Here is a 24,645-nt window from a genome sequence, read left to right as displayed (position 1 = left end):
TTAAAAACCCAACCGCTTTAATTGTGGTTAAATGCATTTATTTTCATATGCCTGCATGCAAAAAATGGTCAAATGTTAAAGAAAAACTAAATTACATTGAGGATTCATTTAATATTAACCATGTCTGCACAAACTAAAAATCAAATACAAACAGAGGAAAAGTCCCCAAATGAAACCCTACATTTGCAGTTCATTTCATGTCAGTGTTTAGAATATTATTGAGTTATTTGACAAGTGCTGCTCAACATTAAAAGCACCTGAATATTTATTTTCAATTTGTAATATGTCCCCTGGGCACACGCTAACTTTTCGCATTTCATCTAGTTATGCTATAAACACATACACATTGACTGTTCAAAGTACCTCCAGCAGTGAAGATATGACTATTACAATTCTACAATGTACATTTAGAAGCTTCTGAACTTGTTAGAAAGATATCCAAGATGCAAGAAAGATGTCTGAGCCTCTTTTTCCAACGAAGCCAACTCCTGTACGGTTGGTGCCAACATATCGACATGTCCTTTATACATCCCACCTAGCAAAAAGAAAAAAAATTAACTACTGAACAGTAACATTAAAAAGAATAATTAAAAATCACAGAAATTAAAAATGGTCTAGTGAGTCATCAACACAAAGGTGAACTGAAACAGCATTACAACTAAGCAAAAAAGTCAAGTGTTCATTTTGTCTTACCACCACCAGCTCTCCTTTTTCCATAGACCACCTTTCCATCAAATTCATCCAAGGGCACTTTGAGATCAGGTTCTACTTGGGATATAGTGCAGGTCAGGTGCTCTTCGATTTCAGACAACAACTAAATAACAAAAATAAATAAACATTCACAATATTTCCTTCAACAGAACTGCAGTGTTCAAAAGTGGCGACAAAAACATGGGTTTCCAACTACAGTACAGATTATATTTTATTCTATCCAAAATCATAAAAGAGGGTTTAATTCCCAATTAAGCAACCATTATAAGTAGTGAAATGTCTTTAGTAAATTCCAATCTGGTTTTCAAACTAATCACTCTACAGTAACGACCCTCTTAAAAATATGCGAGGAGATCCAGTGTGGTATGGAACATGGACAGTTGACTTTGGCAATATTCCTAGATCATGCAAAAGCTTTTGATAATGTTGACACATGCTATGATGATGAACAAGCTCCAATACTCTGGTACTGGACCACATGCTTTAAACAGGGCGTATCTCAATATGTAAATAACAAACAAACAAAGAAGCGCTCACAAACTAATGGTCTATCTAGAAATACTTATTGGTTGAATAATGCTGCATGAAAGAAGAACTGTTCCCAGTTCAAAAAGATAATAAAGTCCAAATCAATTAGTGCATCTAAAAAAATATTTGGTTATTTGGTTTGCATATTGACAAACGGACATACAAAAACTATTCCAAACTGGGTGTACTTTATAGAAATAAATCCTGTGTAAGGCCATTTGTCGGAAACTGCATTGCACAGATGTCAATCTCAATCATGGACTATGAGAATGTAGTGCAAGGTACAGCACCCGAAATTCCTTTCGGCAAACGTGACAATTTTTACTACACAATGTGGTGGTTTATCTTATTACAGAATTTCAACACCCACTATTGTGATAAGATAATTGGACTAGGTTGGCTATCCGTTGCATCATACAGCTTTTTCTCACCTTCAAATTTTTTCTGGACAAATTACCCAATTATCTGAACAGGCTTCACATCCCTACTTTACACAGAAACTCTCTTTAGAACAGCCTCCAGAGACCAGTTTATGGTTCCTAGGTTCAATAAAGAATCCGGTCACACTTCCTTCACTTACCGAACACCACACTTAAGAACAATTTACTGGGGGTCTCCCAAAACCGCATAATGTCCAAATTTTCAAAACTTCAGCTGTTTCCTGCTTTAAACATGTTTTTAAGTAACCTGTAATGTCAACTTATTATTTTGTACCAACTATATACCGTATTTGCCCAATTACAGGGTGACCCTAGAATATAAGGCGAGCCCCTAATTTCAGTAGTAGCTGGAAATACTTTTTTTCTTTTTTTTACAGAGACACACACACACACACACACACACACACACACACACACACACACACACACACACACACACACAGTCTCTCTGAGTTTTTATTTTTTTTTAATTCTGGGTCCATGCTCAAACCGCGTTATAAGCGGATCGCGCTATAACGGGGTTGAGCTGTGCTTACTTCCGAAGGGGGTGCCGGAATCTCCTGCAGTTTTCAGCATCCGTGTCACATGGGCCAATAGAAAGCTGCACACCCGGGTGACGTCACGGCTTCCTATTGGCCCGAAGGCCACAGTAGCTTTGAAAAGCAGACACACAGTGAACCCTGGAGTGGCAACCGGTACCCCCTACAGAGCTCAGTATCTCCGGAAGCAGGGGGTCCCCGGAAATTAAATTAATGGGGTTCTGCTATGGAGACCTCTGCGTCAATGCTGTATTAAAATTGGGGTGGGGTGGGGGGGGAGGAATGAACTGGCTTGGATTGCCTTAACAACGCAAATAGGCCCTAATAATATCTGTCTCCCCTTTGCATAGAAAAATAAAGCAAAATGATGGCTGCTTTACATTGATTAAATGCCTCAATGATCTGTAACTTTACAGAAGATGAGAAGTATCACTATAACCCTTTCTTTCCAATTACTGCATGCAGTGGACCTTGTTAATTCTTCAGATTAAACATCTATAACAATTGTTCTAAGGTAGTGTTCAAAGTGATGGCAATGCATGCAATATCATGCTTTTTAATATTTTTCTGCCCACTCTTGCATTCAAGACAGTTGTAGGTTTCTCCACAAAAAGACGTGCAAAAGAAAAATACCTGCATCTCATTGTACCAAATGGTACATCCACCATCTTCCTTCAGTCTGGTGTTATAGCAGCTTTTCCCACGGCTGCTGCACACGTGATACCAAACCTAAACAGAGATACTATTTTAAAATGCATCTGCCAATAGCTCCCTGTGGTTTACAATTCATCAGTAGTCACTGGCTTAGACTAACCCATTCTTCCTTAATATAATTTTAGTCTTTAGATTACTAAACAACCAGAATACCCCATTTTATATATATTTCCATATATAATGATTCTCTCCTTTTCACCATCAATTGGCCTTTGTCAACAAGACAGCAGAGTTATGATGACCAATACATGGTTACAAATACATAGATACATGAGTGAACAGGATATAGATACATATATATATATGTATATGTATATCTATATGTATATCATATGTATTTTATTTTTTTTATCAGCATTAGATATCTTTCATACATTCGTTTTATTTCTACCATGATATATTTCAATATTCATGGTATTAAAATACATTGATGAGCAAACGTCAGACAACATCACAAAAATAGGTTTAAATACAGGCACACCCCGCTTTAAGTACACTCACTTTAAGTACACTCGCGAGTAAGTACATATCGCCCAATAGGCAAACGGCAGCTCACGCATGCGCCTGTCAGCACGTCCTGAACAGCAATACCGGCTCCCTACCTGTACTGAAGCTGTGCGCAAGCGGGGAGACTATAGAGCCTGTTACAAATGCGTTATTTACATCAGTTATGCACATATATGATGATTGCTGTACAGTACATGCATCAATAAGTGGAAAAAAGTAGTGCTTCACTTTACGTACATTTTCGCTTTACATACATGCTCCGGTCCCATTGCGTACGTTAATGCGGGGTATGCCTGTAATACCACTGTGATGTTTACAAATTAACACTTTTCAAGACTAGAATAGTATTTTGGGCGTATCCAGACCCTCCTTTTAGGCGCTGAGATCCTTTCTAATTCTCCAATTAGCAAATGGGTATAATCACATTTCTGTGGCAGTCTGAAGTTCATGCTCTACTGAAGAGACAGTGCGTTTATGACAGACATAACATAAATGTGTATATATTATTACTTTGCACTAAGTAACTTGTGCACCCACAATCTTCTTTCAGAAAAGTAATGGAATTGTGTTTCTGGCTTTTGGCAATTTTTTATTGCACTGAACAGATAGCATTATGCTTAATTCATTTAACCCTTTAGGCATTTTCACGTATTTCCCCAAGTTTAGTCCATAAGACAATAAGAAATATTATATATTTAGTATAGGTATCTTCTAAAATGGCATTTACCTTGACAGGGTTAGCAGGCATGAATAATTTGTTGATCAAAAAGATGCAACCAAATGGCTGATTTGTTATAAGACTTGTGTATTTAAAAACAAAAAAACAAAAAAAAAAAACACAACAACTCTGATGTTTAGAAATTAACACTTTCAAGACTGATGATGTCCATTTCAATGCTTGTAAACATCACAGGACAATATAATCATTTCTACCATTTTAATGTAGTATTTTTGTGTTTTCTTGTATTGGTTGTGTGGATATGTCCAGGAGGGCTGACATCTTACACTGTACATGTTTCAGATTACATCTTACACTGTAATGTACTACAGTATATTATTTGAAGAGGTTTCATTAATGATCATTTTCCTACAAATGTATAGACTTGAGATATAGCCTGTCTTATGGTAAATACATTAAAGGGAATAAAGGGAATGTACCAGTTCTATTCTATAATAATGCAAATCGCAAATATCCCCAAACTAAAGTAATGACCTGTTGGAAAAATATGCATCTAAAATCACTGGAAACAATATGTAAGTGCCCTATAATACAAATCAGTTATTAACAATTAGTAACTTACTATATTTCAATAGATAACCAAAACACGTTTAAAAATAACTATTGTAGACAAACCAAATTCGATTTTTCTTCTTCCTCACAGCTTCACTTTTTTTTCTTTATGACAGTTGTAAATGATAAAACACCTAACGATCTAAAATTAAGGATTGAACATCCTGTATCTGAGGCCAGAATACTCAGATAAGTGTATGCAACATAATTCTACTGCCACCTCTGCCATCCATACTTATTAAATCAGCAGCTGAGGTATTGAAAGCATTACCTTCTCTTTTTCCACTGCCACCAGAGAAATGGCCAGACCCATCCTGAAAAGTTGAACCGTAGACATTTGATTAATGGGCTGATCTTCCAGTCGGGTTTAAAACAAGACAAGGACAAAAGGATATTAGTATTTGGGCTGTACCTTTCAGCTCTCCCCACTCTACCAATGCGATGGACGTAGTTCTGTTTCTCATCAGGAAGGGTAACATTAATAACTGCATGACAAACCAAAAATAGTTATACCAATCTGGAGCCGCACATACACCAAGTTTTCTGCTAGACCTGGCAAACAACTAATTAATTAACAGATCAATGAATAATGACATTACAGTTTAAAGCTCTCACCATATGGAACTCCACGGATATCTATGCCTCTGGCAGCCACATCTGTGCAAATCAGGAACCTCACTTCCACTTTCTTTCAAAACAAAACAAAAACGGTTTCTTCTCTGGCAATAATGCAATAATTATTCATTCAGATTATAGGCAAAGTAGTTTACCAAAAGAGATGCCATTAGATAATCTTATACTGAACCCGCTCATTCTTTCCCTGAACACACAAAACGTTGATTAGTACCTGGGCTAGCGCGTTGGGCAATATACGCATACAATAATACTGCAAAAGTGATATATTTTTTTGTTATTACTCCATCTACCTGGGCCTAAGGTAAGCAAGGTTAATGCAGTCAGCTGCTCCAAAGCCAGAGAGGACATCAGATACCCCATGGCAATTCCACTTCTTAGTAAACAGTATGGCAGTTTTAATGCCTTGATTGAGACATGTGTTTCACGGAAGGTAAGAGCTGATATTAACACTTCAGACAGCCATACGGGGGGGAAAGTATTCCGACCACTAATCTATAACCCCCCTTCTGAAATGATCAAGTGTACACCCTTATTTTTTATTTATTTTTTAATGACACAGTGATCCAAATCTTTCCTTGCAAAATCCATCTTCTGATACCGCTAGTTAATAGTATAGAACAGTGGTTTGCCAATCTCTCCTAGGGGACTGTAGGCATTATTCGGAAATACCCAATGCACTCGCATTAGGTGAACATGTGAATAACTTGCATATGAATAGAATGTTGGGAGGATGCCTTAAAAGCCCAGTCTGGCTCAGGGCCCTGAGGAGAGGTTAAAACAACTAGAGGAAAACTGCATACTTGTTGTATAGTCAAATTTTTCATAGTTCGACAAATTTTAAAATAGATATGCTCAACTGACCAGGATTTCAAGTTACAGAAAATATTGGTAAGCTTGTCTAAAGTTTCAGGAGGAAGATCGTTAATTACAATATACTAAAGCGAACTGAAGTCTCTGATCCCATACTACAAAGCTTGCAATAATAGTGGCAGAAAATAACAGATTAAAAAAAACAGTTAATTTATGTTATTTTGTACATGGATTTGAGAACACATTCTTTTCAGTAAATAGTGATTTGAACTCAGTATCTGCCATCCTGAAACACACTACACTATTTTACCTTAAATCTTTCCAAGTTCTGCTTCCTTTCATGAGGTTTTCTGTCACTATGGAGACATACACACGAAAGCTGATGTCCTTTCTTATCAGGTCCTAGAAATTAACCAAATGAAAACATTACAATGGTGATTAAAAAAAGGGAGCAAAATGCAAAGCTCTTCATCCATGTCCAAGACTATATTATTCTGAAATAATGTTTATACTACACATGATACAAAATAACAGCCATGTAAAATTTGGTGCAACCATAAAAAAAATTGAGAACTGCAAGTCCCACACACCACTAAATCCCTTAATTCCCCAAGAGGTACAGAGATTCACACAGGGGAAATCTCCACTTGTGACTGGATGCAGGATCAGTTCAAGGTTTTCAGCACTTCAACTAACCATTCAGCTCTTTAAAACGGTTTGGTATTTTGTTTATTTGCTATTCATTGCACGTTGCAATAACGTTTCAAAGACACACCCTTTCCTGTGTCACTCTACTGCTAAAACTAACGCAGGCCCTCTTCTCTCCCGCCTTGAAAATTGTAACCTTCTAGTGTCCGGCCTTCCTGCATCGCACATCTCCCCTGCAATCTATCCTAAACGCTGCTGCTAGAATCACTTTATTCTCCTAAATTCGAGTATCTCCTACTGGAATCCCTCTCCTGCCTTAGGGTTGGGCGATATCAAATTTCTCACCATGATAAAGACATTTTTAAAAAATGTGTCGCGATAATATATATCATGATAAATGTGTTTTAAGAAGTCTGAAAATGTTCTAGCAAAACGAAATAAAATGTGCTGTCAAAATAAAGATTTTTAGATTTACTAGAACAAAGAGACCTTCATTCCCAAACCCTATCCATGTCTGCACTTAACCTTTCCGCACCTACACTGGTCCAATCATCCAAGTATCCCCCTCATTCCGTCACTCTCACCCAAGATACTCCCTCCATTTAATAACACTTTCACTTCTAAAAATATCATCAAGAATTGTATAGTAAAAAAATAAAAAAATCTGTTGTATTACAGGTGCGCCGACGAGTATTCTTAAACTTGCCTTGGAAAATCTGGGGCTATCACCACCAAGAGCTGGGTACATGCTGCAACATTTCAGTGACATTTCTGCAGAGACTAATGGCCCATCGGATTAACACAGCAGGGGTCCCTGGCAGTCCCATTCAGTTTAAATGAGACTGCCAGGGACCCCTGCTGTTAATCCGATGGGCCATTAGTCTGTCTGCAGAAATGTCACTGAAATGTTGCAGCATGTACCCAGCAGTAACCTGGGTCTTGTTGGTGAATGCCCCAGATTTGTTTTAGAATACTCGTTGGCACTACAGTAAATGTTTAACACTTTCATAAAGGGTGAGTGAGTAAAGCAGTGCAGTGTATAGGAGAAAGGGTAAAGTGTTAACATGGTGGGGAGGAGAATTAGGGGTTCATGGGGGGGAGAAATACGTGGTCAGGTTCTCCCTGGGAGTTGAGAGGGGAGAGGGGAAGGGGTTGAGTGTTCCAAGGGGGTTAGAGGGTGGTGGGTGTTAAGTGTGGAGTATTTCAATATATCGGTATATTACTCAACCCTATCCTGGCTTCCTATTACATCCCGCATAAGTTACAAAACTCTACTCTCTTAAGGCTATACCCTGCCCACCTTACATCTCAGCCCTAATTTCTCGCTGTATACCTGCCCGACTCGTGTGTTTTGCTCAAGAAGGTCTTCTGTCTACCCCTTTTGTATTTAAAGCCCACTCCAGTTTAAGGCAGCGTCCAGAGTCAGCGCTTAGGCGCTGACCCGTGCTGATGCGCACTGACGCTTCTCAGTGAGCCCCTGCAGCCGCAATGAGAGCGGCTTTAGCAGGGGCTCGCGCACGCTTCCGCAAGCGTGCGGAAGCGTAGGTCTTTTTCAAAAGATAGATTTTCGCGCACACGGGAGTGCAGCGCCGGTCACGTGTGCGGTTCGCCCAATGAGGGCGAACCAGCTCCATGACGTCACAGCCCCCCCACCCCCCGACACGCCCGCGGACCAAGGCCAGGGAAAGCACCCGCTTTCCCTAAGCCTCCGCACGGCTGCAGTCCTATGGACGCAGCCTTAAGCTGCTCACTCCCGGATGCCCTTCCCCTCAATATACGACTAGCAACCTCACTGCACCTTTAAGGCACATCTAAAAAACACACCTCTTTAACAAAGCATATGGGTAGCTCCTTTTGCTGGTTCTATAGAACTCATGCATTGACCTTGACCACTTGCAGGCGCATTTACAATAGCACCCCCTTCTGTCTCTGTAAATTCGCTCAACTAATCGCTTGGATTGTAAGCTCTTCAGGGATGGTCGCATTTTTCTATTGTTACTTTTACGTCTGAAAATGATGTGTTACATTATTATGTCACGCGTATTACTGCTGTGAAGCACTATATACATGGATGGCGCTATATAAAAATCTACATATTCAAAACTAGGCATGAGATGCGTGTTTAAAATGGCAAATAGAGAATATACACCATCTTTTGCGCTCGTCAAAAGTAAGTGCATCTGATTAAGCAGGCAATGTGGAGTTAAACAGATACAATAACAATCTTAATTGCACTTTCGTGAATCTGAAAACAAATGGATTGCTTCATAATAAAGCATGAGATCTGGAAAGAGAAAATGTAGTTCAACATTGTACTAGATATATTGCGCCACAACATATAGATGAAAGAAAATGTGTATTTTGAAACCTCAGTTCTCTTACTCATGTATATCCATTAAGAAAAAAAATGGTTTTGAAATCTACACTTTGTAATGGATCACTGAGTACACTATAGTTTTACACAAAATAAACAAATACAAACCCAAAGTAAAATGAAATAGACATTTTGGACTAAGGAAGTGAAACGGGTCCCTTAACTATATGAAGTTTCAATGCTGAGGAAGAGGTCTTAAGAATAAAGCAATATGGCTTACTAAAAGCTTCACCCTTTCTTTTTTTTTAGGAAAACAGCTATTATTTACAACTCAGCCAACAGTAAGATTACCTCCTCCTTGTTGTATGAAGTACTGCTCCATGTTATCACAGTCTACTTTAGTCCTGCAGAATATAATGGCTTGATCCATCTTATGTTCCTTTATTGCACGGATTGTGTATTCTCCTTTCAACATTTTTATTGCTTCTGACCACATTTCTGAAAGTTGAAAAGGTACATCCATTAAACTGTAAAAAAAAGACATGCTAACAAGTACTGAAACAAACCTCCCAACTAACTTGAGATCTCAAATCTTTACTTTGTTGAAGTGCAAGCGCTTTGCCACTGCGTTTAATAATAATATAATTATAAACTAATTGAAGAATTACCTGCAGAATTTCCTCCAGGCCTAGTGTTATCTTTAGCATGAACTTCATCAGTCTAAAAAAAGAAACAAAGTGAGACAAAAGCAAGAAAACTAAAAATATATAGAATATAGAGTATGCATACTTCAAATTGTTCTCAGAAAAGAAGAACACTTTCTGCAATTTGTGAGTCTACACAATCGTAAAGGTATCTTTAGGATTCCTATGGTGACCTTGAACTGTTCTGAAAGGGTACCATTGGCGCCCTTGTGGCGATCATGGAGCGGCACAATTTTGTGCTATTTTTGCTGTTGATGATACACAGAACTCGAAAAAGACCACAGCCACTATCGGAATAAAAAAGTATTACTATTGCCGCTCAGAACAATAGGGGATGGATCCAGGGCCATGCGATTGCCAGAATGTCTTGCCATTAGAAAAAATTATTTGGATTAAGATTTCTCTGATTGTCTAAGTTGGTTTAAATACCTTTTCTTTTCTAGGACTGTAATTTGAGTACCAGGATCTCCATGGCCTCAAAGATTCATGCATAAATACTATGCACATTTTTTATTTTGATTCCATGAATGGTTAAAAAAACATACAAAAATAAATGGAAGTCTACCTTGAACAGTGAATTCGAATTCACAGAATTGTTGGCAAAATATGGCTTTTTTTTCCCATCAAAATAGTTTTATTGAATTTTCAATTGGGGGCGGGGGAAGGGTAGTACAGAAAGAACAAAAGGGAGAGGGGGGCGGACATAAAAGGAAACCATCATGACAATTACAATATGCGGTCTTATTTTTTAAGGCAAATAACAGCATAGTTGATATCTACGTCTACCAGTCAACACCGAGTAATCTCTACACATTTGCAGTAGAATAGGAAAGGATTTAGATGACCACTTTTTTACAACCTCTACTTGGCATCTTATAGTTGGATTTATTTAGGTTACTTATGCATAAAAAATGTGATGGTAGAAATGTACTTACCCGAATATGATTTTTGCCAAGTTGTTCCCACGACTTGTCTTTCTTAGGGTTGACACGGACAACAACATGGTGCACAGTTTCAGGGACAGAATCTTCTCCTTTAAGGTCTACCCAAGTGGGGAAATGCATGATTTTCTCAGACAGTTTCTTCACATCAAATGAATGTAGAGTTGCAGAACACACAATCACCTAACAGATGAAAAAGGTATATGCATTAAAATGTATCTGAACTAGTGTGACTACAGCACTTTACTTGAAGGCCATGCAATAAACGGCTAAATCCCTCAGAACAGAAGGGAACATTAACTGGGAGGCTTGTTCGGCTCTTAGCCAAGGGCCAGCATTTCCACACGAAAACTGAGCCCTTTATGGAGAATGTGCCCATTGGCTGTTGTATTGATGAATGGCTATTGGTCCTCGGGGGTTAATAAGCAGGGGAGAGGGGTTAGTCCGTTCAAAAGTCAGATCTCACGCTCCCGTCCCTTCATGTAATAATTGGCTTTGTTTTACAGGTTGTCATTTCTTATTATGTGTTCAGAAACGTCTACATTCGTCCTGCGCTGGACATTGTACTTCAAGGTTTCCGCTGATTTCTCCATTTTAATTCCTTACCTGCAGCCTCTTTCCATCCGATGTGATCTGAGGAATTTGACCGTGAATTCTGTTGATGAAATCGGAATAACCCTGAGAAAGCAGTCCGTCCTGTACACAAAACAGAATAAGAAAATGTGTGCGTCAGGAACTGTGGCAACTTTTGCACCACATTTTGTGACCACTTTTGCCTCTCCAAAGCAGAATGGATAAATTCCATTGTTACTTAAAAAGCATGTAAGACACTGCAGACAACAGTCACAGGTTTATTCAGCAGCAAAGCTTTTGAATAAGGAGTTCTTTCTATCCAACCAAAAAAAGAACCACATTTTCTTCATTTCTAAAAGCTTGTTTTTCCCCCCATTAAGTGGGTGTGTAAAATGTATACAGTTTTCACACAATTGAAACTTACGCATAGCTATGCAGAACGGTCAACAGTTTTTCTTGATCCCGTCCAACAATCACATTTAATTAAATATGACCTCTATTTAACATGTTTTCTAATACTGGACAAAACATGAATAAGAGCCTCAGGGGGGAGGACACGTGACTGCAAAATGTTGCATGAATGACAGCAAAACAAATACCTGAATAATGTTATTTGTAAAATTACATATTTGTTTGATTAAAACAAGGTAAATTCCAAACAAAATGTAAAAAAATATTCCTGTTTATACGGTGCTTCTGAGGGGAAACAGGCAACCAAAGCAGTGTCCCACTAGTGACTAAACCAGGGGTGGGACAATTACAGTCCTCATGGGCCACCAACCGGTCATGTTTTCTGGATATCATTGCTTCAGCACAGGTGGCTATATCAGTGGCCCAGTCTTCAACTGAGCCACCTGTGCGGACACAGGGATATACTTAAAACCTGATCTATTGATGGCTCGAGGACTTGAGTTGCCCCATCCCTGGACTAAAATGGACCTAATTTTTTCATCCATGTAATGGGTTTAAACTAAGTGACTAAAGACTCACATGAAACAAAAGAAAGTTCTGCCATCTTTCTATATTCCCACTGTAGTTAGCACTCAGGTTGTGTGAATAAGTGGACTGTTAATCTTACAAAGGTGGCCAAAAAACTGACAACCACCCTTTTTTCAATCTCAGTTGTATGCTGAAACAAGTGACCATTTTTAGACTTTAACCCAAAGAGACTTTTCCCCTTAAAATACTGGATAGGCATTTCTTAAAGTTATTTTCATTAGCTAGTGGAGAAGCAGTGACTCAGTGAGCAAAGACACTGACTCTGGTTCAAGTCCGCTCCTTGTGATCTTGGGCAAGTCACTATCTCCCTGCGCCTCAGACACCAAAAACAGATTGTAAACTCATCTGGGCAGGGACTGTCTCGCACGCTATACTGTAAAGCGCTTTCAGCACCATTGCAGAAAAAGTGCTATATGAAATAAAGTTATTACTATTAGTATTTACCTTTTAATTATTTGATTGTCATGGGTTCAATGTGGTCCAGTGGAACTGCACATTTAAATCTTATGAAAGGAGTCAATACACCCTTTGATATCGATTATAAGAAATCTATGTTCAACTATACAACAGGTCGTATTTTAGCTTGCAATTCTTTTTGTGAATATTGCAAATTCGTGAAAATTTGGGGGTTATTTTTTTTTTATAAATAATGTCATCCTTTAAGATTTTTTTTTATTTTTTTTTAATTTTGCACAATTTTTTTTTTCATATTTTCATTTATTTCATTTCTTTAAAAAAAATTCAAAAAATGTAAAAATCTAGGTCATACAGTAAGATCCTGAGCTGTTTTAATCTATTTTTATAATTATTTTTTTTTTTTTTTTTTAAGAACTTGGTCACTTTATTTCACAAAACTTTTTTTGCAGAAAGCCGCAATGTTTTGTTTATTTTTGCACATCTCTATCTGTAATGCCAAACATTAGTGACATACACTATCGAAAATACATTTTATATTAGGTAGGCATACTCCAGAAGCACAAATAATATGCAAGTGAACTGGTAAAATGTTGAGGGTACAAAGCATTCAAACTTACAGCTTCATCAAGTACCAGGAACCTAACTTGAGACAGGTTAAGCTTTCCTGTTGATATAAGGTCATCAACTCTGCCAGGAGTTCCCACCACTATGTCAACCTGTCAAAAAAGAAATATATATATTATTATTGAAGGACCAACTACCAAACAAGAGTATACAAGAGATCTCAGTACTCTTTACTATTACAAATATACAGATGTAGCAGCCATCAATGCACCATCTGGCACCACTTTGCAGTAGGACAATGCGCCAGAGGAAGTAGATGCCATTGTTTAGTCTTGCCAAAAAAGGGGACGAGGCCAATACACCAGCGGTGAAGTAACGCCCGCTACATATGTAGCTGGACATGTTCTAGCACAGAATTAAAGAAAAATTCTAGTAAGAGTCCACATAGCAACACAATTTGGTAACTACAGTAACATTAGACGTGTTTAATTATATTGAAATGTGTAATCCTACAATGCAAAAGTTACAAGAGCTTTCAAACTTACACCATGCTCGAGAACAGCCAACTGATCCTTTGCCGCAACACCACCAATTATCAAGAGTTCCCTAAAAACAAAATAAAAAGCAAGGGTAAATAAAATATATATTTTTTTTTTTAACTATGTTGTCCCTTATAGTTCTGCATTAGAAATAGCAAATGGTGCAAAACCCAGTGTGTACGCAGTACAATGTAATGAGTTACCTCAGTTTCGGATTGTCCACATATTTTTTAAATTTTGTCACCACGTTCAACGTCTGCTCAGCCAGCTCGCGTGAAGGCTCAATAATAAGCGCTTTTGGTGCATTAGGGAAATTCTTGGTTTGAGCCACCTCTGCGCTTCCTTACAAAAAAAATACAAACAATACAAAATTAACAGAATATAACGTTTTCTACGTAACCTTGGCCTACTGTATGACCACAACAAACTCACAACTGTTTCCACTAAAGGTTGAACCTTTAGTAGATAAGATACTTAACATTAATTACAAAGCTAAGTCAGGAAACTTCTATTATCAAAATCAACTACCATTTAAAGCAGCAGTCCAAGCTGCCGTTTCTCTCCCCCCCCCCCCTTAATATATGCAACAATACAATCTATACAATGATAATTAATTAGCCGAGTTGCCGATTGATCCTTTCTCCTGTGATCGATCGGCAAAGATTTGGCTCGGGGGTTCACTAAATGGCTGTCAGTGCAGCAGAAGAGGACCAAAGATGCAAAGTTCTGTGGGGAAAATCATGTAGCCAGGCAGGCACTAGATAGAATTGGTACACTGATAGAAAGAGGGTAGGGCTCAAAAAGAGGATTGTCAGAGCCTGTTTTAAAGGGGGAAGCGGATGTGACTTTGTAAATGGTTGCTATTGAAACAAAAATGTATGTTACATAGTTGATGAGGTTGAAACAAGACATGCTTCAATCAAATTCAACCTATGCTAAATTAGACAACAGATACTTTATCCTATATCTATACTTATTGATTCAGGGGAAGGCAAACAAAAAACCCCAGTGTTATATCATCCAATGATATCTCATAAGGGGAAAATAAATTCCTTCCTGACTCCAAGAATTGGCAATCGGATTAATCCCTGGATCAACATTCTTCCCATGTTTACTTATTTGGTACATCCCTGTATACCTTTCCTTTCTAAAAAGATGTCCAACCTTTTTTTGAACAAATCTATTGTATCTGCCATCACAGTCTCCGTGGGTAATGAATTCCACATTTTAACTGCCCTTACTGTAACAAACCCTTTCCTTTGTTGCTGGTGAAATCTCCTTTCATCCAACCTAAAATGGATGACCGAGTCCTTTGTACAGTCCTTGGGATAAAAAGTTATTTTGAAAGCTGCTTGTATTGTCCATTAATATATTTGTTTATAGTTATATCTCATCTTAGACGCCCCTCTTCTAATGTAAATACATCTAATTTAGCTAGCCTCTCCTCATAGATTACATTGTCCATCCCCTTTATTAATTTGGTGGCTTTTCTCTGTACTCTCTAGTTCCATAATGTATTTTTTAAGTAATGGTGCCTAAAATTGTACTCCATATTCAAGGTGTAGTCTTACTAATGCTTATTAAGGGGCATCATTTGTTTACTTCCCTTCCATCCATTGCCCGTTTAATGCAAAATAAGATCTTGTTTGCCTTTGCAGATACTGCATGATTTTGGGCACTATTGCCAAGCCTGCTGTCTACAAGCACTCCTAATCTCCAGATTACATTATAATACATTAAAAAGGTTATTCAGGTTGCTTTAAAAAAAAAAATGCTACAAGTATTTTTTCATAGTACAGAACTTATTAATTAAAAAAAACACACATGTAGAATATTGCTTGGTCTGCAGCTTTAAAGAGGGTTTGCTGTAAAGCAGGTGGTTTTTTTCTGGTGAAAAACGGAAAGAAACTGCATTCCGATGACACAAACATTGTTAGGCAAATATAACATTGTACAAGTGCATGTTAGGACATGGACAAGTCTCCATTGCACACACACGGTGGTTTGAAGTCTATCCTGAAAGCCAAGAACATAATCCTTCAATTACCGAGGGATAACAACCCCGTTACAATAAACAAATATTGCATGTACTAATTAAAGGGGGAAAAAATGGATTGATATTTTCGAAGACAATTCTAACCAAAATCTGCAATAAAACTTTGATCATGCAAAAAACCATGTAGGATGACTGAACACTACAAAGTATTGAAGCACAGATACAAATCAACAGGAAGAACGACAAATGCAGCATCTTAAAATCAAAGGGGAAAATGGAAAAAATAACATGAGAAACAGGTTGGAGGTCAAGAGAAAGCTGCATGACACATTTCACCGGATCACATTGCTCGCTGATCAATAGGACATTCATTTATGTTAAAAGACTAACAGTTAAGACTGGGGTGTAAATGAGTGGGGGAGAACGTGAAATAGTAGGGAGTAAATGAAGGAGGATACCTACAGAGTGGCGACAAAGCTTTTATTTCCCTACAACATTGGTTGATTATTTTAGATAAGCACAGAGTGGCACTATTTCCTCTTATACTTCTTTTGAAGGAGATGCCAGTTAAACTAAGGCCTTCGCTACTGGGATCTTTTCTGAAACACAATATTAAAGTAAAATTCAGCACACTCAGGTCTTCTGAAAAATGTAAGACATTTTATTCCACCCGGATCGTCATTTTGGTCCTCCACAGGTACCCTTCTCAAGATCAAAATATCGATCCGGTTTGAATAAAATATGTTAGCACTCTAGAGTTTTCTGCAGAGTTTGAGTGTTTCTTTATGAGTGCGTATGTGCATGTACCTGTATACACACACAGCCCTCGTCGATCCACTGTTGGATGAAGGGCTCCTCCAATAATGTGCCAGGTATTGCAATTGCAAACCTCTTCAAGTTGCTCCAACAAATTCTGATTTCCTCTTACTTTTGGTCTTCGTTGTGGTCTTTTACTCTCCCATGGAATCAAAGGCGAGTACCATCTTTGTCCAATGATGATGATTTCTTCTTGCGACACACGTCAAGCCCACTACCATTTTCATTTCTTCACCCCTGCCAGACTTGTTTGGTTTCAAATTCATTCATTCTTTTTCCAGAACCCAATTAAGGCACAGTGGAAGGTCCCTTAAAAGATTATCTTGTTTCTTCCAAATGCTCTCCATCCCATGATCATTCTCCTATTGATTTCATTCAAAAGGTTGGCAACCATTGTTACTTGCCGGTCAAGGTAGAAATAGCCAGACTTTCTCTAGATCTATTGCATTTATTTAGATCTTTGCAGAGTTGACACATTTGTTGATCACTTTGGTCTTATGGAGATTCATAGGGATAACCACATTCTTACTTGCTTCGGCGAGTTCTGATTTGTTGCTGGATTTCTTCCGGGCTTGTGGAAAAATAACGTCATCTCTAATCGTAGGCAAGTAGTATGCCCCATTGATTTTGATTCCCTTTTTTCTCCCAATTTGGTGGCCTGGTGTCTACCCGTCGCACTTCCTTGCTGATCCGCAACTTGCTTGTATCTTCATGTAATCTAATTGTTGATGTGGCACACTTGATAATGTTACTTATGTGAATGTAAGCTTCAACACTTTAATGCATTTAAAACTGCTGAGGTGTAAACTGAATCTAACCCTGTTTTGAAATCTAAGAATCCTAAATGGAGTGGTAGATGGTATTCATTACTTGGGGAAATCACTTCTTGTATGATTTGGATGTGGTCCATTTGTTATATCTGTGTTAGATCTACTGCGAAATCTCACTTGTTCTCTAGGCTGAGCAAAGTGTAGGGTCTGTTGAAACCAATTAGCGTGTATCTGCATAAAAATCTAGTAAGTGATTAAAAATAGACTGGTCTGTTGATCTTGAGGTCGTTGTCTCATTCTTGTGGGTGAGGATAATTATGTAATCTCTTCTGTTCAAACAGCATGCAAAAAGTTTTGCAAGGATTTTCTCTTCGTCCCCAGTTTCTTTCAAGATTTCAGTTGTAATTTCATCTTAACAAAGAGCCTTCTCATTCTTCATAGGTGGTATTCCCTTTGCCACTTCTTCTGGAAGATGCCCGATACATTCATGGTTGTTCCTTCTCGCTCCTCTGCTGGATGATGTGCCCCTACAATTTCATGCAGAAGTCGTTAAATTCTCTTTACAAGTCTTTTATTGCTGATCCATCGTCTTGAATGCAATGATTTGCTCCTTCCTAATAATAAATCGCTGCTTCATCTACTGCAAGTGCTCATTATTTTAGACACGTCTTCACTTACACGTTTACAGACCGTCTTGCACAGCTCTGCATATTCAATTATTGTTCATGCGTCTTGAGAATGTTTAATTTTTTTGTTGTCTCTTAAGTAACAGCTTTGTCTCATCTGAGATAGTCTTATTCTGTTTTTTTGTCAGCGATTCCTTGTTTTTTTGTGCTTTCAACTACAATCGTCACATTGGTTTGTTAAAGTATATGTATGTATACACACACACACACACACACACACACACACACAATGTATGTTAACCAAGATGAATGCAGAATGAGAGACAGCATAGTATGCATCTGGTCTATACAAAAGAATAACATGCTTAACATACCAGTGTGCTGAGATTTCACTGTATGACCCTCAGGAGCCTTGCACAGAGCGACAAACCCATCTTTTGGTGGGAACTTAAAGTCCTCATCTCCAAAGTTGAATTTAAGCTCTGCATTCTGAAAGATTTAAATTGGAAATTAAAAACCAGGTGTGTGAGAATTCACGGAACACACACAAATGAGCAGTAGAATACAAACATTCCTTAAGTATTTTCACACTGCTTAATCTATGAATGCATATGTTTGCATGCAAGATGGAAATAACCAGAATATGTTGCAAATGTGACTTAAGTTTAAAAATGCTAAGCAGAGAGAGAGGGAGAGGTGAAGCAGACAATGCTTTGGGAGACAATATTGTTCAAAAGTAACAGCGCTACAGAAGCAAATACCATAGTCTGCTATTAAACATTTTTGTGGCATGGTTTAATGCCCCTGTAAAGTCTTGGGCCGCGATTATAGTGGCGACGCACGTGCGATGCCGGAACAAACTAATGGAGACCAATAAAGGCACATTTAGTGCACGCGACCAAGTGCTACGGAGCGACAGATTACAGAGTGGACAACTGAAATTATTTTTGCAGTGCAACGGCCGCGTCATGTGAGCGGTTCAGCCACTGAGGGCGAACTGCTCACGTGACGTCACAGCCACGCCTCCTGGTCACCTCCAGCCTAGTTTATGTTTGGCTTGCGCGCGACGTCACGTGCTCGGTCACTATAATGGCGTCTTTACAATATGTATAGCGCTGCACAGGCAGAGTTCTAAATATCTATGTCTACAAATATCCACGTATCAGGTCGCACAAAACAATTAGATGACTAGACAACAAATTGAACATTGTTTATCTAGGGGAAAAAAAAATTACCCCATGTGCAACTTAGGTTTCTTTTTGTACAGCTGCACTTCACCATGGAAACAAAGATTTTAACAACTGACAGAGCTGACCATACCTTTAAAACACAGGATGCAAAAAATGACTGGTTCTTTAATTGTGAAGGCATCTCAAATGCAAGGCCAAGGTCTTTTCCTAAAACAGATTGGGAAAAGGACTGTTACAAATAAGAGATTTAATAAAAAAAAAAAAAAAATTTAAAAACTGTTAAATAAAACAGCATTAAAAGAAAGGGAACAAGTCTCCAACTTACCATTTTTGGAAAACTTAACGGTGCACTTATCCAAGTCCAGATAACAGCCGATAGTGTCATGCATTGTAAATTCCTGCACCAAAAGAAATATCAGTTACATAAAGATAAACAGTGACAGAAATAAGTCAATAGCCAATCAGTGTAATGAGTCCCAGCTCCTGTCCATAAGACAAAGGTAGTATACAGTAAACTTAGGCCTCGGCCAGGCTCCCTGCTTGCTCGCTGAGGCTCAGGGAAAGCGGGTGCTTTCCCTGGCCTTGAGGTTGCTTACCGCACGCGCTGTCAGGGGGCCGTCAGGGGGCGGGCCGGGGGCGGGCACGTCACTGGCTGGGGGCAGGCCAGTGACGTCACGGAGCTGGTTCGCCCTCATTGGGCGAACCGCACACGTGACCGGCCTGTCGCGCCGGCAAGCGGGGGAATTTTAAATTCCCCTAAGACCTACACTTCCGCGCGCTTGCGGAAGCATAGGTGAGCCCCTACTAAAGCCGCTCTAATTTCGGCTGTAGGGGCTCAGTGCTGAGCGGGAGCGCGCTTCCGCCAGCAAGCAGGGAACATGGCCGAGGCCTTACACAGCAACAATAGGAAGTATAGATATAGGATAAAGTATCTATTGTCTAAATTTAGCATAGGTTGAACTTGATGGACGTATGTCTTTTTTCAACCTCATCTACTATGTAACAATGAAAACTGTAGACTGCCATGTGAATCCCTTTCAGCACAGCTAAATAACACTACACTTGCAGTGGAAAAGCAATTATTAAACAGCATTGCTATTGTATACCATCAATGGTTAAACAAATTCATTACCCATGGAGACTGTGATGGCAGATACAATAGGTTTGTTCAAAAAAAGGTTGGACATCTTTTTAGAAAGGAAAGGTATAACGGGATATACCAAATAAGTAAACATGGGAAGGATGTTGATCCAGGGAGTAATCCGATTGCCAATTCTTGGAGTCAGGAAGGAATTTATTTTAACCCTTAGGAGTTATCATTGGATGATATGTCACTGGGTTTTTTTGTTTGCCTTCCTCTGGATCAATAAGTGTAGATCTAGGATAAAGTCTGTAACTGTATAGGATCTGTTGTCTAATTTAGCATAGGTTGAACTTGATGGACACATGTCTTTTTTCAACCTCATCTACTATGTAACTATGTAAGGCACAGAGTATTCTGTACGTTATTTACTCTCCAATAGGGAGCTGTAATAGCACAGAAATACGGAGAATCATTACATAATGCAACATGCTTATAGTAATTTGGAGAACAGAATATTCTCATTTTGCACTCAATGTGGCCATTCACATCTGGTAAACCAGTAACATGCTAACCAGGCACAATTAGTGGATCATCAAAAGTTAACTGTTCGGTAGTAATCAGAAACCCTTAGGTGCATTTGAATGGGCACAGGTGGATGATATGCATATGCATTTACAGTACGAAGTCTCACCTCTCCATAATTATCAAACTGCTTGTTATGAGACTTCTTTCCAGTTCCTCCAAAGCCAAAACCAAACTTGTCAGTTCCTAAATGTAATGATACCACAATTATTTCCATAAAAATGGGCAAACTTTCTATTTATACAATAAGATGTGCAAAGTTTTCCTAAGACTGGAGCAGTAACTGTGAGTAATGCATAAGAACAAAAAGCATACAGCAGGAATGGTCAACCAGTGGCCCGCGGGCCAGGCGCCCATCAGCCACCCCCCATCATTGCACCCCGCCAGTGGCAGAAGATGGCCCGCCTGAAAGTCAAGCTTAACTTGCACATCTGATAGCTGTACCCAACCCGCAAAGGTAAAATTCTGTGCGAGAGGGTGGGCGGGCAGGCAATGGAGCGATATGGAGGGGGGTGGTGGGCAGGCAATGGAGCGATATGGGGGGGCAGGCAATGGAGCGATATGGGGGGGCAGGCAATGGAGCGATATGGGTGGGCAGGCAATGGAGCGATATGGGTGGGCAGGCAATGGAGCGATATGGGTGGGCAGGCAATGGAGCGATATGGGTGGACAGGCAATGGAGCGATATGGGTGGGCAGGCAATGGAGCGATATGGGGGGGCAGGCAATGGAGCGATATGGGGGGGCAGGCAATGGAGCGATATGGGGGGGCAGGCAATGGAGCGATATGGGGGGGCAGGCAATGGAGCGATATGTGGGGGCAGGCAATAGAGAGATATGGGTGGGCAGGCAATAGAGAGATATGGGTGGGCAGGCAATAGAGAGATATGGGGGGGCAGGCAATGGAGCGATATGGGGGGCAGGCAATGGAGCAAAGAGAGGGGCTGAGCGAGAGGGGGGGCAATTGAGCGAGAGGGGGGGCAATTGAGCGAGAGGGGGGGCAATTGAGCGAGAGGGGGGGCAATTGAGCGAGAGGGGGGGCAATTGAGCGAGAGGGGGAGCAATTGAGCGAGAAGGGGAGCAATTGAGCGAGAGGGGGAGCAATTGAGCGAGAGGGGGAGCAATTGAGCGAGAGGGGGGGCAATTGAGCGAGAGGGGGGGGCAATTGAGCGAGAGAGGGGAGAGAGAAATTGAGCGAGAGTGTGGAGGAGCAGTTGGACAGTGGGCCGCTATCACTGAAGACCAGTACTTTTAACACTTTACCTTCCGGGATCAATTTCACTAGGCAGGACAAGGTAGTGGAATAAAATGGTTTATTCTGGTAAAACCAGCAGGCATACAATGGAACACAAAATACAGGGAAATACACACTTAACTAGGGGTCTGGGGGGAGACACTAGCCTCACTAGGTGCAGGGCGCCTGCTTCAGCAAGGCTTACCCTGTCCGCTACGGTACTATCTACGGGATACATAACTGGCTTACCCCGCTGGCTGGGTCCTCGTTCGATATTTTAACTTGGCCGCGTCTCTAGAACTTGTCCTAAGCATGGCCAGGCTTCTCCGGCATCTCAATGCCGAGTGCTTTGCTATTGCAAGCAAAGCCTGCCTCTGCTTCACCGGACCAAGCCTAGGAATAGTCTGGTACTCTGATCAAGCAGTCCCCTTACATAGACCTGGAGGTCTTTTGTTTAACATTGAACAGGGACTAGCAGCAAATCAGATTACGGATCGTAATGCAACAACCACTCACAAGCGGGAGGCTCGGCTTGTTGCACCCATCAGAGGAGGGGGAGTACCGATGGGCTCAGGTAGAAGGCGAGCGGGAAATTCGAACTGGCCAATGGGAACCGTGCCTAAAAGTAACGGCTCTCCCCTTGCCAGCCCCATACCTCATGCTGGGATTGCCCACAGTGTCTGAGAGAACAAAGTCTCCCCGCAGGGAGCCCTGTCTCTGGACCTGGTTCTCTGCCCTTTCCCGCTAAACCAAATGGCCCGACACCTCGCTACTCAAATCCTCCGCTTTGATCCCCCATCTCCATGCAGGCATCCCGGCTAATCGAAGTACCGGGACTGCCTCCATTGAGATGAATACACATTTTAAAACACATTTCTTTTCTACAACTTGGGTGGTAAAACTTGGCCTAGCAGTCCAAGTTTTAAAACCAAGTCCTGAGAACGTGCTGGCTGGGTAATACAATATTTAATATGGGAAACATAACGTTGTTCAAATGCATACGCGTACCCGCAAATCAGACGCGATTCACAGGTAAAATTATGGGACAACCGGTCCCTTTGTCCCAGGACATTTTATATACATTTCCACCAATTTTGTCCCCCTGTATGAGCTATTAAAGTCACGTTCCCAAGGTCCCAGTTTTGCAGGTAAAATACATGAGGGTAAAAACACATACATTGTACATGGTTTATAGGTGCTGATAAGCCGCCGGGGAACCACGGTTTTAGGGGTAGCTAGCTGGGCTTCACCTTTATTGTGAACGCCAGCTACCCACATCGTCACAGCCGCAAAATAATTTGTGCCAATCCATTGGCACGGCCGATTTAAAAAAAATCAGTATACAGCAGCATAGACAACAATACTGTTTTTTGGTACCCTCCAACACAAGAGAACAAGAATAAAGTATGAATAAGAAAAAGACCGTGTATAACGTTTGTCTCTAATAAGTGGTACTGTATTATTTTATTTGATATTCCTCAACAAGTGAAGGTAAATTATCGCCCTGTAGACAGCATCCAGAGTGGAAATGAACTTACCAAGATCCAATGAAGCTTGCAAAGTAGACCAGCCAATTCTACACAATCCCTGGTCATGACAGGCTACTTCATAATAGTATTTTCCTATAAAACACAGAGTAGATAACATTATGCAACAATTTACATTAAAAAAAACGCATCTGGATAACTATTCTTTGTGAGGTTTCTCCAAATGAGTTATTTTTAATCTATTATTATTTTCATTTAGACAATTTTGGGGTACAAAAAACGAGGGGTTGGGATGGGGGATAGAAGGGTACAGAAATAATAAAAAGGAAGGGTATGAGGGACATAGGAGGATGTATAAGTAGCTTTAATTTAAACACAAATGGTATAACAGTTAAACACGTTTTCTATTTCTAGCATATTCACTATATAGTACAGTCTATCTATCCCTGTTGCTTATTAAATAAAACCAAGGTTCCCAGTCTGCCATGTCTCTCTCTAAAGAGCCATTAAGGATCACTGTCATTTTTTCCATAGCATAAGGTCCGCCATATTCGGGCTATTACCACATGGAGGCCTGGGGCTGGTTTCTTCGATGCGGCGGTTATGCTGCATCTCGCAGCCGACCGGATATGGAGAGTTACTCTGTTAGGTATACCCTGAATTGGATTATTGGAACACAAGGATCCGGTTTTGCTAGTGTGTCCAGGACTTTAATAGTTGGAATATCTGCCTCCACAGCCTCTTTATCTGTGCACATGTCCACCGGGTATGTAAGAATGTACTTTCCTGATCACACACGCTAAACCATAGGGGTGACACTTGTCTGTGTATTTTATGGCCGGGGTCAAATAGCACTTATACAGTAGGTTGTAGCCATTATCCTTTATCACATTATTCGTGGAGATCGATGTGGTGGCTTCTCATATGTCCCCCTCCCCTAGGTCTGCCTCCCATTGTCGTTAACTGTATGTGATTCTTCCAACCCC

At 40.0% G+C, this 24,645-nt stretch overlaps 1 protein-coding gene across 1 annotated transcript in view; it reads right to left on the bottom strand.

The window, feature by feature from the left end:
• Nucleotides 1–16: 16 nt before the first annotated feature.
• DDX1 (DEAD-box helicase 1) overlaps nt 17–24,645 on the bottom strand; it is a 43,049-nt gene continuing 18,420 nt past the window's right edge. The window contains exons 8-26 of the mRNA XM_075598388.1: nt 23,711–23,794; nt 21,049–21,125; nt 19,599–19,671; nt 19,404–19,480; nt 18,458–18,572; nt 14,079–14,217; nt 13,882–13,942; nt 13,390–13,488; nt 11,390–11,479; nt 10,778–10,966; nt 9,807–9,858; nt 9,490–9,636; nt 6,487–6,578; nt 5,346–5,418; nt 5,143–5,215; nt 5,002–5,044; nt 2,852–2,947; nt 694–814; nt 17–535 (exon numbers count right to left, since the gene is read on the bottom strand). Coding sequence (XP_075454503.1) covers nt 408–535; nt 694–814; nt 2,852–2,947; nt 5,002–5,044; nt 5,143–5,215; nt 5,346–5,418; nt 6,487–6,578; nt 9,490–9,636; nt 9,807–9,858; nt 10,778–10,966; nt 11,390–11,479; nt 13,390–13,488; nt 13,882–13,942; nt 14,079–14,217; nt 18,458–18,572; nt 19,404–19,480; nt 19,599–19,671; nt 21,049–21,125; nt 23,711–23,794 — 1,829 coding nt within the window. The 3' untranslated portion in view covers nt 17–407. The remainder of the gene's footprint in view (nt 536–693; nt 815–2,851; nt 2,948–5,001; nt 5,045–5,142; nt 5,216–5,345; nt 5,419–6,486; nt 6,579–9,489; nt 9,637–9,806; nt 9,859–10,777; nt 10,967–11,389; nt 11,480–13,389; nt 13,489–13,881; nt 13,943–14,078; nt 14,218–18,457; nt 18,573–19,403; nt 19,481–19,598; nt 19,672–21,048; nt 21,126–23,710; nt 23,795–24,645) is intronic.

This window comes from Ascaphus truei, chromosome 4, assembly GCF_040206685.1.
Source record: "Ascaphus truei isolate aAscTru1 chromosome 4, aAscTru1.hap1, whole genome shotgun sequence".
Taxonomy (NCBI): Eukaryota; Metazoa; Chordata; class Amphibia; order Anura; family Ascaphidae; genus Ascaphus; species Ascaphus truei.
This window is presented reverse-complemented; position numbering and strand designations above follow the sequence as displayed.